Here is a 14,109-nt window from a genome sequence, read left to right as displayed (position 1 = left end):
CCAGCAGGCCTACGTGTGGGGGCTCCTCGTGCCAATTAGCTAGGTAGCCATTAGCTCATTAAAAATGAAGATATAACGTAGCGTTCACTTACTTTGCCAAATGTTGCACAGGCAGTGCCGATTCAGCTCACAGCAACACTAAATAGAAAATATAACTTAGCAAAAACACGAGCTAACATTAGCAAAGGCTTTGGGTGGAAACAGCTGCCTCAGTTTATTAGTCTTAAATATCACACCAAAAAGTAACGTTTTTTATGTGTAAACAAGGTACAACACAATTCATTAGTTCATCTATTTAAACGTTTACTTACCTACTGATGCAAAATGATTCCTAATTGTCAACTTCTCAAATCTGCTTTTCATTTCAGCAACGTGAAGTGAGGGGTGGAGTCTAAATGAAATGTCCGTGGGCGGAGCTTAAGACACGTGAACACTGTTAGGCGTTAAATGGAGTGTGGAAGTGTTGAATGTCTTTATTGTGACACTAACAAGATTTGAACATTTTCAACACTCCATTTTAACTACAACACTTTCATGATCCAGTGTTAAATTTAACATTTTTAAGAAAATGCAGTGTTAGATCAACTCCAAATAGTGTAAGATTGACACTCCAACTTCAAGATTCTCATCAACACCAAAAAATGAACACTCCTCAATTTGCTGTGTACTCTTGAGTGATGGGGAGTTCTTCCTCTTCCTCATTAACATCAGGGGGCTGTGGCTTCCCTTCCTCTTCCTGTTTAATAGGCACCTGATTTTTAGGACGGAGGCTATTTTGTTATATTTCATTTGTGCTACAACCTGTAACCTCTTTTAAGATGTACTTAAAAAGCTTCCGACTCTAGTAGAACCAACAACTACACTACAATATGTTATCTCTGCGTTTTTAATAAAGCAGTACCTCTTTTTGTACGCCAGAGGACGCCATTGTATAAGGCAGGGGTGTCAAACTCCTGCCATGGAGGGCAGAGACACTGCAGGTTTTCTTTCCAGCCAGTTACTAAAGAAGAAACTGGTTGGAGAGAAAACCTGCAGCGTCTCAGCCCACCATGGCACGAGTTTGACACGTGTGGTAAAAGGGAACCATTTATGTTCGGCCTGATTCTACAGTACAGTATATAAGGAACGTGTTGCGATCGCGAAGGCAGGTGAAAAAAACTGAAAATAACTTAAAATATCAACATCAGCCATTGAACTGTGTTATAAATGTATTTTCTGTATGATTTAAACATTTGAGGAAAAATCTCACCGCACGTGACTTCTTACGTTTGCTGTCACTGACAGTGTTTTACTGTAAAAAACACCGACATTTTTTTTTACAGCGTAGAAAGTGACTGAATTACTTATGTGTTATATAGAAGTAAGACACGAAACAAGTGAGTTTAAAGCTCAAACCTAGATGGTCAGTGAACATTAAACACACCTTCAAATTCGTCTGTGTAGGCTCTCAGTCGTACAGGAGTTGTCCATCGAGGAAAAGGCTTCTTGAGACGTCATCTGTACTTCTGTGAAAAAGGTGTCGGACGTTTCGCTCCTCATCCGAAGAGCTTCGTCAGCAAACTAATAAGTGCTGGTAGCTTAAATAGGCCTTAAATACAGTAAGAGTGGGCGGAATTGGTGTGCCAACACCCTCCTCCTATTGGTTCGTTACACTAAGCCTGGGCGGAGTAGTGGTATAATCCTATCCTGTTATTCACACCTCCGATAAAAGGGAAGTGTCGCTCCCTGAATTGGGTATGAACGACTCTGATACTGGCTTGTTAGCATCTATTGTTCTGGCTCGGCCCTGCCTTCACCTCATTTGCAAGACTAAGAGCTGTGGGTTTTGGTCTCAGTAACCTGCTGAACACAGGGTCCAAATTAAACCTCAAACCACCATTCCGATTCAATGATGGGTTCTGTTGTTTGACAACTCCTCTTTCAAACCATCTGTTTTCTTTGGCCAAAATCTTTACCTCGCTGTCCTGAAAAGAGTGATTGGTAGCTTTCAGGTGTAGATGTACTGCTGATTGAGGACCACTAGCAGGACTAGCAGGACCAAAACCCACAGCTCTTAGTCTTGCAAATGAGGTGAAGCCAGGGCCGAGCCAGAACAATAGATGCTAACAAGCCAGTATCAGAGTCGTTCATACCCAATTCAGGGAGCGACACTTCCCTTTTATCGGAGGTGTGAATAACAGGATAGGATTATACCACTACTCCGCCCAGGCTTAGTGTAACGAACCAATAGGAGGAGGGTGTTGGCACACCGATTCCGCCCACTCTTACTGTATTTAAGGCCTAAGCTACCAGCACTTATTAGTTTGCTGACGAAGCTCTTCGGATGAGGAGCGAAACGTCCGACACCTTTTTCACAGAAGTACAGATGACGTCTCAAGAAGCCTTTTCCTCGACACCTTCAAATTGTACCAGAATGTGAGTCTTATCAAAAGCGTCCAGAAGTTCTCGGAGTCGCAAGTTCTCCTCTCTGATTGCACGAAATTCTTCCTCCAATGCTAGTATTGCCTTTTTCAAGTCCAAGAAAATTTGATCAGCTTTCTCCATAACTCGCAAATTCTTCTTCATAACTTTTTGCAAATTCTTCCAATGTGCGTCTGTGCTGTGTCCCGTCTTGTAATGACGTGTGGGTCGGGAAACTGCTCTCTCTCCAACACACGGACACAGCTGAGGAGGACCAACTTTTGTTTTTGTTTTTTTAAACCGTCACTTGCTGTATCTAACCATTTCTTTTACTGATGGCTCACCGCTTGCACAAGTTACCTCATTTAAACATCTTGGCCTCTGGACTGATCTTTTGCTTTCTTTTGAGTATCCTATCGAATCCCTCACAAACAAATGAAGTCGTATAGCCACACTCTACCATTCTGTAAATTGTTTAACCTTTCAGATCAGAAAAAGAATTGTCACTCAATTATTACTTCCTGTTCTGGACTATGCTGATATTGTTTATCAGAACACCTTTGAAACATATCTCCAACCCCTAAATGTCATTTACAACAGTCTATGAAGGTTTATCTTCAGGAGCCACTGCTCGCTCCATGCATGAATCCTTGAAGTGGTTACTTCTCAGTGGAGGAAGACATTACCACTGGCTCCAATTTACTCTCAAATGCATTCACTTTACCTGTCCCTCTTATTTAAACCGATATTTGATCTCATTTACATCAACATACCCTCTCAGACACACTCAGCAACCATTGTCCCAAAAAACTAATAAAGAATTTGGTACGTATAATCAATTCATTTTGTACTTTCAAGAATTCCATATTTTGTTTTCTTAAAACATCATGTAACTGCTTTTAATGGTTGTGATGTGTTCAATAAATGTGCTTTAGTCTTTAATATTTCAACTTTATGCATTTTTTTCCTCTTAATATTGGCATTTTATTATCCTAATATTTTTTTTATCGTCATAAAATTACTGCTTTCTTCCATTTTTTTTTTCATTTGTATTTTTCGAATGTGCCGAGGGCCAATTGAAAAAAAAAAAAAGCCCCCAGATTGCACTTTGCACACCCCTGGTGTAGTAAAATCTCTTTGCAAATACACCATGTCCTGTAAATGACAACAAAAACTTGAACAGACCATAGCCATTCTTTTATATTTGGTGTAGTAGTGAAACATTTCATAGTGATAAATCACACGAAACATCTTGCCTTTTACCTTTAACTGCATTTATGTACTTTGTGTCTAATTCGGTCGTTTTGTCAGACTTAGATTCTCACGGGGGCTGATCCCTGGTAGCATCTCAAAGGAACGTTCAAGGCTGAAGGAGAAAGAGTTACATTATAGCCCAGGCAGGTTACCATCAATGAATGAATGTATCACTTGGTCTAGCTGCTTTGTCACAGCTGAGAGAAGGCACTTTTAACCACTCAAAGACTCATTAGGGTCAGGGGTAACCTGGGGCCTTCCCAGCTGATTTTGGGCGAGAACACTGAACAAAAAAAACAAGTCAAGACTTGGGTTTTTGAGGCTGCAAGTGTAGTACCGTCCATGTCCACAAGAGGTCTGCATTTATCCCTCTATAGCTGACACATGGCCTCATAAAGGTAACAAAAACAAACAAACCCTAACCCTTCTTAATTAGACGTACAAAAATAACTTTTGGTGCAAGATTTAATTTTCCAATAGTGACAATATCTGTTAAAAGTACTACAAGTGATAAAATGGCTTTACAGTATGTAACAAATTAATACCTGCTTACAACGTAATGTTAAATTCAATACATTTAAAGAAAAAAGCGCATGACAGGGTGTCCATACCCTTGTCTTTTACATCATAGAAACTGAAGAATGTGGGGGACCACTTTGAAATTTTTGTTGCATTATGTATGTCCGTGAGGTCGGGCCTCACCTCAGTCTCATCAGCATGGAGAGAAGAGATTGCTTAACTTCTTCCTACACTTGTATGACACCTTCAAGTTACAACCGGACACATCACAGCATATCATAGCAACACTTTGATACCACGACAATATGCCCCCCAGTGGTTGTGATCTGACCCTCCGTCTTCGTACATAAAGTCCAGGATTCGGAATTTCCAAATCTTTGCTTTGGACTCAAAGTGTTATAAAAAAACAAAGCAAAAGTGAAGTCAGTGATGACCTGCATTTCCTTGATTTTCCAGCAGGGGGTGGTCTGTCAGAGACCAACAGAAGTCTACTTCGTGATATTGCTCCACAGATGTCAGCAAAGACACCACACTTTTAATGTTGTGCCCCCATGATGGTGCCGTCAAGCATCCTTCGAGCCAAAACACACCCTTCCAAGACAACCTGTGTCACACCTGTGTGTGTGTGTGTGTGTGTGTGTGTGTGCGCGCCTGCGACTCAGCTGACGAGAAGCAGAAGAAAGAGACAAGAGTGGACCTGCAGCTGTCCTATGGTTTCAGTGGTCCAGCATGGAGGATCCTGCTGTGTTTTGTCTGTGCGTTCACACTCAGAGTGAGCCATCGCCTCAATGTGACATCTTTAAAAGGAGTGTTTTAATAATAAATGATCCAAAAAGTCCAAATCAGGAGGAGTCAGCAGAGCAAAGTGAAGGTAAGAAAAGGTTGTTACACATATAAAATGAATTTAAATTAAATTAAAAAAAGACAAGAAGTCACCATCATCCTCCTCCTCCTCCTCCTCACAAGGCCAACTCAAGGTCATGCGTCTGCTGGCATGGCAGAGCTCAGCTTCTCCTTGCTCCGTTTCCATAACGACTCGTCGTCTGGCATCGCTTGGCGGTGTACATCTCCTGCAGTGAGAGGCGGGACGTCATCACCGACGGGTCGCCGCTCGACCTCGGCTGAAGAAAGTCCGGGAAGTTGTGATGGTGAGAGTTCACATTCAGGCTGGCTGGGCACACAGGAGGCCTGTGGGTAATGTAGCTCCTCACTGATGGGGTAATAGAAGATGGAGGACGACGAGGTGGCGGCGGGTGGTGACGGCTCAGTGTGATCCTGAGGAGGACAGAAAGATGGTGGAAGAAAGAGATGGATGAAGATGACAAGGAGACCTGGAATGAGTGATGGATGGCAAAAGACCGCATTCATTCATGATTCATGTGTGGATGAGTAGTTGTACTACAAAAAGCAAAACATGACTTTAGCGGCACACCCAAGCCGGAAGATGACATCACAGCAGAGTCATCTGGACCACATTTAGATTCATAAGACGACGACAGCGAGAAAACAACATTCTGAGACGTCATCAGAGATGAGCGCACCAAGATCAACGTGTCTCGTTTACAATCACGCTGTCTGCACAGTGCTGCAAGTAAGGGCGGAAGGGGGGGTTAAAAGCTAACAGGGTCACATACACCACATGGAACGGCTGCTGGAGAATGGTGCCACATGCACGGACCGGACAACCGCCTGGCCTGGCGCATTTGAAAAACACAACTTGGCTGCTCATTAAAGTAAAAGCAGAGACTGGAAGAGATGCACCTGCAGAGCGAGGTTTGGGCCACAAGAGGGCGCTCAAACACCTGATTGATAAGAACATGAAGATTCGTCTGACTCAGCAGGTGAAGCAATAGTCATAGAGATGTTACTCTTACGTTCACGTGTGTGTTTAAAAAAGCACAATGATGCTCAATATTGGCTTTCTTACTACTACTATCTAGGGCTGGATATCACCACCTCTTTTCTCTTCCAGCTACCGCTTTGCCATCCCGTATAGGAGTTTCTCATACTTTGCAAATGTTTCGGACAGCGCCTGCTGTTTGATGGAGCCAGAGGTTTGTTTCTTCACCTCTGTGGTCTTAAGGAAATCCTCATGTTTTTTTTTTTTCTTGTGATGCTGCTTCAAACATCCGTTCCGACGAGGTTGTTCGTCTTCAACTTGCTCGGTCCTGTGCCACCAGGGGAATGACACGTTACGCACTCAGCTGCAACATCTTTTTCTGGATGGAAACGAAAAGTACGGCCACAGGGCTGACACCACTCCTACTTCTTGCTACTTCGTTAGCATGGTAACACACGCCTTTGTCATCACATGGGCTCTGCATGCGGGATTCAGGCATACTGGAGCGGACTGCTTACCGGAAATTTTAGAATGCAGGCCGATATAATCTGATATCGTTGTTTTGCTGATACTGGAGCAATATCGAAATTAAATCAGGACAACCCTATTTCTTTTAAAGTGAAAGCAATTTCCCGCATGCCAGCATATATTTTTGTTTCTGCAATGTGCCAAAATGGATCTTAAGGATTTTCTAAGGAGAACTTAAAAATGCAAAAAATAAATAAATAACTTGAGTAAGCAATTTATTGCAAACAAGCATTAAAGTGAAATAGGCTGTTCATCAGCTGATCAAAGGTTTAAGACCATGACAAAAAAAAAAACTGAAGCGTTGCCCTTTTGAAAAACCCAGTCTGCCGTTCGACGCCCCTGCACAACCCGAAGCTCCATTATTCCATCAAAGGATCATGCTGGCACCCCCTCCACTGTGCCATCAGGACCGTCAAGGTTCCATTTTTTCCTCATCAGAGAATAAAACTTTCTTCCACCTTTCAACGTTTGGTGCTCTTGTGAAAATTCCAAACGGGCAGTTTTGTGGCATTGAAGGAGACGAGGCCTTTGAGAACCTTTTTACTTCTGATACTGACACTGTGTGATGATTATTGGACTGCACTTGGCACTAGTAACGACCTTCATTTGGGCCGAGGTCCGTATCTTAACAGACAGCCAATCGCTTCTTCCGGCTAAGGGTCAACCTCAGCAGCAATGGTGCGCTGCGAGAGGCCTTGCTTATGCAGCTCAACAATCCGACCTCGTTCAAAGAGAGAAAGCTTTTTTTGCCTTTGCCATCAAGAATTCATGACCGTGTGAATACCTGACAGAGATCACATTCAATCCACATTTTTGCCAAGATTTTGGCTTTTAAACGCTATGGTCTGATCAGCTGATGAGCAGCCTATTTCACTTTAATGCTTACTCAAAAATGTTTTTGTCTCACTCCCATTTCTTCTTTTTGCTGTTTCCCATTTGGCACGATGTGCAACTGCTTTGCGGTGGTTTGAAATCGTTTGCAGCGGTACCTGTCTCTCATTAGTAATCAGTGCTACTCTTTCGATGGAGCCGCATTACAAAGAGAAAAACGTAACACTTTATAGCAGGGTTGTCTTTTTTTATTGGCCCACATTCTAAAAATATAATTTAACCGGAAACCTGCAAAAATAGAAGAATCAGTAATTTTACAAGAATTAAGTCAAAACATTAAGAGAAATAAGCCGTAAGGTTGGAGTGTTAACATTGCAATTACTTCTTCTTTTCCTTTGTGCTTTTCCCTTCAGGGGTCGCCACAGCCAATCAGTTGCCTCCATCTAAGCCTGTCTTCTGCATCCTCTTCTCTCACACCAACTACCTTCATGTCCTCTTTCACTACATCCATAAACCTCCTCTTTGGTCTTCCTCTAGGCCTCCTGCCTGGCAGTTCCAAACTCAGCATCCTTCTACCTATATATTCCCTCTCTCTCCTCTGGATATGTCCAAACCATCTCAGTCTGGCCTCTCTGACTTTATCTCCAAAACCTCTAACATGTGCTGTCCCTCTGATGTACTCATTCCTGAGATGCATTTTTTTCTTGAAATATATAAAACGTCTTAGCACACCTACATGTATTGCTCTACAAAGTATCAAAGTCTCAAAGTTGCATCCTTTCATTTTTAACTATGTGGCCCTTGCTGGAAAAAGATGGGACACCCCTCCTTCACAGTCAAATTAAATATTTACAATTTGGAGGTGAAACTTGGAAATAATTCCATCACTCGGGTGACGATATCATTATCTGCCAAAAAGAAAAACAACCCATACCAATATGATCCGATATCTCAGGCATCCGTATAATCCACAATATTATGGCGCAGCACTCACCGTGTTGATGGAGCGGCCGGGTCCCCGCTGGGCCACGATGGCGCCGGAGATGGCTTTAATCCAGCTGTGCATGTCCTCTGGACTGTCAGTCTGACAAAGTAACACAAGTCATGGCGTGTCGCTGTCGTTTGACGTTGTAACCTGAAGGGAAAAGGCGTGGTGATTACCTGCAAGTAGAATGTTCTGGAGCTGGTGACCATCTCAAACAGGTTGTCCCTCATCATCAGCTCACTGCGGAACACATCGGGAAGGTGGCAGGATCTTCAGAACTCTATTTTCTTCAACAGCCTGTTTAGGCAGCAAACTAGCAGGTCCAGATGCAAAGTGCACTGTGCTGGTTCTATCAAACACTGTGGTCTGATATTTTACCTCAGCACACGACTGCTAACACACACATTCATTACATTAACATTAGATTCTTAACGAATATTTCATCACCTCTGTTTGCACTCCTGAACTTTGAGGATGTCCTTGAGGCAGATCACACGCAGTGCCCCCCTGTCCTGTGAGGACGCGGAGACAGCAGATACTTCACTTGGTGACTTCCAACACAGTCAGGGTCAACACACACACAACCACCCACCCACGCGCGCAATCAAGTTGACTCAAGCAGGAATTCTGGGCCCCATGACCAAAAAAAAAAACAAAACAACAACCACATTTGACAATACTATCACCTTGTACATATTTACTATACTACCAGTGTAATATTTACTGCTAGTGAGGTGTCCATGTAGGTCTGCACATAGTAAGCAATTCACTATTTCATGCAAGAGAACATAAATGTGCTAACGGCCATCTTTTTACTCACACTCTAATTTTATTTGTAAAATTCCAAAACGTTTAACATTTATGAAAGACTTAAAAAAAAAAAAAAATTTTAAAGAACTTACAGTACATCAACTTTTAAATCTACCAACAAGAAAATAAAGTTCATTATGTGGAAAAATGATTTGTGTTTGAATTTCTGTCATGACAAAAACATTTTCGATTTTTAGTAATTCCCACAGACTCCCTGCAATGATACTAAGTGACGTGTCTTTGAACACAGTGTTGCTCACCTTCTTCACTGGGACAGGGAGGGGTAAGGTTATGGGGAGACAGGGCTTCTGCTGACTCATCTGTTAAATCTGCTAAATGGGGGAGGGACAACTGATTTAATAGGACACGCTAAACATTTACCTGTGCTGATTAAATGTTGGTTAAAAAGGAGTGAGATGAAGGCTAACACAACATGCTAACACTCGCCTAGCTTATTTCATTGTGGACATTAAGCTGAAAGGTTCATTTCCATGACACACAGACAGCTAGGCTACAAAGCATGGTGAAGGTAGTAGTGGACCAAACCATTTCACATAGCTATGGGGGGTGCTCAGTCAATATAGACGTTTACTTGCAGTCTATGTGGGTATTTAACTTTTACTACCAAATACAAGCGATTGTTTTAATCATTTTCTGACTGCATTTTTTTTTTTTTTTTTTTAAACAATCACAACCCGACAGCAAAATTAGTTTACCTATTTACTGGGGCTCCTGTCAGTCATGGGCCCTTGGAATTGTCGTAACTTTTCCCCACTTTGCGGCGCCCCTGGACTCAAGCCCCAAACTCACCAGGTCTGACTTGAAGTAGCTGAGAGCGTTTTCATCCAGGATGAAGTACCTGCGCTTCCATGTCTTCATCTGAAGAAGCATCAACACAACAGGACAAGTTGTAAAAGAGATCATTCGGATTTGACATGAAGTTGCATGACATCCCCACCAGTAGTGTACTACATCAACAGTGACTTACCCCCAATTGTTCCTGCGAGTCCAGTTCTGGTCAGCTTTGCATGACGAGGAACGTACTGTACTGTAGTTCCGCTTAGTTGCTGGGGCCATTTAAGTAAAGAGTTTGGCTTCTCAAATCAACAAGTGTTCAAAAGTGTTCTATACCGCTTCATCCTCATTAGGGTCGCGGGGGCATGCTGGAGCCTATCCCAGCTGACTTCGGGCGACAGGCGGGGTACACCCTGGACTGGTGGCCGCAATGGCAGCACATATAGACAAACAACCATTCACACTCACATTCATACCTATGGACAATTTCGAGTCGCCAATTAACCTCACCTGCATGTTTTTGGGAATGTGGGAGGAAGCCGAAGTACCCGGAGAAAACCCACGCGCACACGGGGAGAACATGCAAACTCCACACAGAAATGCCCAGGGGAGAATCGAACCCAGGTCTTCCCGATCTCCAGGCTGTTCCTGTATTGGCCAATGTGCTAACCACTAGACCACCGTGCGGCCCCATCCTAAAAATGCCCACTCGAAAAAATCAGACCTCACAAATCGCTCTGCATTATATTTGTCTCCCGCAGTATCCCTGCGCACTGTCGTCTCGCCATTCTTGTGTATGTGCCAAAGACGCTCGTATCTTCTTCCGCTGTGGAACACACACGTAAACAAGATGGCCGCGGCGGTCCGTCGCGGAAGAAAATGCAAGCGTCTTCTACGTTCCTCGTCACGGAAATCCGAGCAGTACTGGACTTGCTTGACCAAGTGGTTGGTGGGTTGCGGGGAAGCTGCTGATGAGGATGTCATACAAGTTCATGACAAAAAATCCAAACTATTGTATCCCTTTAATTGTGTGTTTGTGTGAGTTGTGTACTTCTGACATAATGAAGAGAGGCGCTGCAAGCTCATTGCCATTAAATATCATTTCATTGGTAGAGTATTCTAAAGATCTCTAGTAACTAAGCAACTCTGATGGGTCAGCATCACGAAAAACAACATCTGACTTGCTGGACTGTGTGTGTGTGTGTGTGTGTGTGTGTGTGTGTGTGCGTGCGCGCGCGCGTCCTACCACAGCTCCCTGTTTGACACAGAACCCCGCCTTGATGACGGCCTGGTCCTGCACTTCCCTGGACAGGAAGTAAGGTGGCTGATTGTGGCACCGCCTCAAAGCTCCACATTCCGCACCATTCTGCCCCTCCCCCAGTTCCTACCACACACACACACACACACACACACACACACACACACAAAGCAGAGGTGCATGTACAGTCAAGCACTTTTTGGTTTTTTGCATGTTGCCACGATGCTGACTGGACTCAAGGAGTCCAAATAATACTCTTACGCTTATGCCAAACATTAGCATGACCATAAAACACAACAAACACTGCCGAGTCGAAGTTTGTTGGAAAGTCAGTGTTCAAGCATGTCAAGGTGTGCACATGCATGAACACACACATACCGGCGGCGCACGAGTCCGGGCATGCCGAGCCAGCGCCCACTGTGAGCCTCACCTGAGTGGCCGTGATGATGGGCACTCCTCCGACGATCTCTGTCTTGTAGGAGACTGCCGGGACGTCCTGCTGGGCGTCTGCGGACAATGCCATGCTGTCCTTTGGCACCTGGAAGCAGCAACAACCGTGCTGACTCCTCACATTAAGCTGTTGTCTTGGGAAACACCCACCCAGAAGAATGTAATGATTCCTTGAAAATCCTTAAGTTTAAATGAGCCTCTTTCTGTCTTTGACCTGCTGCAGCTGCAAGCAGCCGACAGGAGACACCAGGTCATAAATTGGTCTGTGTGTGTGTGTCTCTCACAGTTATTTTGGTGGCATTGTTGAGAACAGCGATCCATTCCACCAAGTCCTGCTGGTCGTTGGCCTGCAGGTAGAACTTCCTCATTCCTGCGTTTATAACTGTGTGCGGAAGAAGATACACATGAAAAAATATTCATTTGCAGCAAGCCACCATAGGAAGTGGCAAGGGACAAAAGAAGGGACGAAAACGGGGAAGAAGAGCGTGAGTGAGACGCATAGGAAGGGGAAGGACGCAGGAGGCAGGGAAGGAACTACTTAAGGAAGCACTTAAAGGGGAATGGGAGGCTTCGCCCCTGAACCGTTCAACTCAGACTTTTGTCAACACTAATCCAAAGAAGTCCTTCCAGAACCTTCCTCTGTGATCTCCTGACGTAGGCAGGCTCTCCATGCTAACTTACCAAAGCAGAACTCCGTCTTTGGCCTCAGTTTGGCGGCGTCGCTCACCTGTAGGCGAAAAAAGATGCTGAAGTGCAACCTGTCCACACTGCGGCTTTGCTTTGCCTCGCGCACGTGGCTTCCTCATAAACTCACCTTCGAGATGTAGGAGAGGTTGAGAGAGCCTACGTTCTCTGCTCCATCTGGAAGATTCTGTGCAAAGAAATTAATATTGTCATTGTTGTCACGGTAGCAACACATGCGCACACACACGCACACACCTGTGGGTTGTCCATGTACCACAGCAGGCTGCCGTGCTCCGTGCTCAGGATAAAGTAGCGGCGCAGGAACTTGCCGCTGCTCTCCGTCTCCTCAATGTCTAGGAAGCCGCAGATGCGATTCTGTCGGTCCACGTACGGCATGGCGACATCTGCCAGCTCCACCCACCCTGTGGCATCACAGGTACGCTGCCAGGAGGCGATTCACAGTCACAACATGCCAGGACTGCACAACATGTACGTGTCAACAAAACACCGGCAAGCATGGAGTGCATTAGCCTGCAGGAAGTGTGTGTGTGTGTCCTTGTAAGGCATAGTAACTGGGCTCAACATGAAACCACCACATTCACAGCTATTTAGTCACCAACCAACCAACCAACCAACCATTCCATTACTTAATGTAATTAGATTATTCAAATGAAAAGAGAAGTCAATGAAAACATACAATTAGTCCCCACAGTGATATTGCAGACGTATTGTAGCATAACACTCATGTGAGATGAGGATAAACGACATGTACATTTTAAAAATAACTGTTGTGGATACATATCATTACTCGCCACCGTGTTTATCACATTTAATTGGGATCGTCTAACTGATCAACTTGCTTCCATACCACCGCCGTCAATTTGTTGCCGCAAAAAGTTAAAGACTTTCTCCAACAAATGGCGAGCCACCAAACATCGAGCGAGTAGGACTTCCGGGCCACGCAAACTATTATCGTCCTGCGGAAATGTAGTGGCATAAAGACAGTGTAACGATGCAAAAACGTACAAACGGGTCAAATTAGGGTTACATTAAAGAACTTACAAGTTCGGCTCAATCCACTGAGTCCAGTTCCACTTGTCACTGGTGGAAACTCTCTGCTTAGCAGCCTAGCAATGTCAAAATCGCTGTGTTCACCAGCTCAAACTTCCGCTTCCGGTTGTGTCTTTAAAAAATATTGTGTTGAACGTTAATAGTGACTAACCATGAGACACCAAGAAACAACAACTAAAAATTTTTTTATTACAAAAATCAAATACAATACAAGATAAAACGTTACAAAACGCAAAAACAACTCGAAAGAAGAAGATGAACCATTTTCAGGGTTGAACAGCTTTTTTAGTGTCCAGTTTGTTGAGAACTTTAAATTCTTTAAACTTTAAATTCCCCTTTAAATGTATTGAACTTAAAGTCACTGTATTATTGTGTTGTATACTATATAGCTGCTTTATCACATGTTGTACAAATATTGTCACAACCGGCGAATTTAATCTTGCAACAAATGCTATTTCCCAAAGGAGACTGTACTTCCTGAGAAGACTGAGGAAATCTGGCATGTCCACCACAATCCTGAGTTGCTTCTACCGATGCACTATGGAAAGTGTCCTTACCGCCTCCATCACTGTTTGGTACGGTAACTGTACAACACGTGATAGGAAGGCACTCCAGCGGGTGATCAAGACCTCACAGAACATTGTTGGGGCAGCCCTCCCCTCACTGCAAGACATTTATAAATCT

At 43.9% G+C, this 14,109-nt stretch overlaps 1 protein-coding gene across 1 annotated transcript; it reads right to left on the bottom strand.

Moving 5' to 3' along the window:
* Positions 1–3,667: 3,667 nt before the first annotated feature.
* Positions 3,668–13,560, bottom strand: LOC129188085 (pleckstrin homology domain-containing family A member 1-like). Its single transcript, XM_054788097.1, has 12 exons — positions 13,417–13,560; positions 12,610–12,795; positions 12,485–12,541; positions 12,352–12,397; positions 11,955–12,052; positions 11,651–11,758; positions 11,209–11,346; positions 9,978–10,046; positions 8,805–8,869; positions 8,534–8,597; positions 8,367–8,456; positions 3,668–5,448 (listed from the first exon to the last, which is right to left on the bottom strand). The coding sequence occupies exons 2-12, from the start codon at positions 12,748–12,750 to the stop codon at positions 5,152–5,154; spliced, it is 1,173 nt and encodes a 390-aa protein (XP_054644072.1). The 5' UTR covers positions 12,751–12,795; positions 13,417–13,560; the 3' UTR covers positions 3,668–5,151.
* Between the last annotated feature and the right edge of the window lie 549 nt (positions 13,561–14,109).

The sequence above is a fragment of the Dunckerocampus dactyliophorus genome, chromosome 9 (assembly GCF_027744805.1).
Source record: "Dunckerocampus dactyliophorus isolate RoL2022-P2 chromosome 9, RoL_Ddac_1.1, whole genome shotgun sequence".
NCBI lineage: Eukaryota > Metazoa > Chordata > Actinopteri > Syngnathiformes > Syngnathidae > Dunckerocampus > Dunckerocampus dactyliophorus.
The sequence above is the reverse complement of the archived record's forward strand: the minus strand, read 5'-3'. Positions and strand labels throughout refer to the sequence as shown.

Coding starts and splice junctions, on each gene's coding strand:
- LOC129188085 (XM_054788097.1), bottom strand. CDS start 12,750: ATGCCGTACGTGGACCGACAGAATCGCATCTGCGGCTTCCTAGACATT. Junction 12,398..12,484: donor ACCTCTCCTACATCTCGAAG/GTGAGTTTATGA, acceptor TTTCGCCTACAG/GTGAGCGACGCCGCCAAACT. Junction 8,598..8,804: donor GTTCAGGAGTGCAAACAGAG/GTGATGAAATAT, acceptor TGTGTTCCGCAG/TGAGCTGATGATGAGGGACA.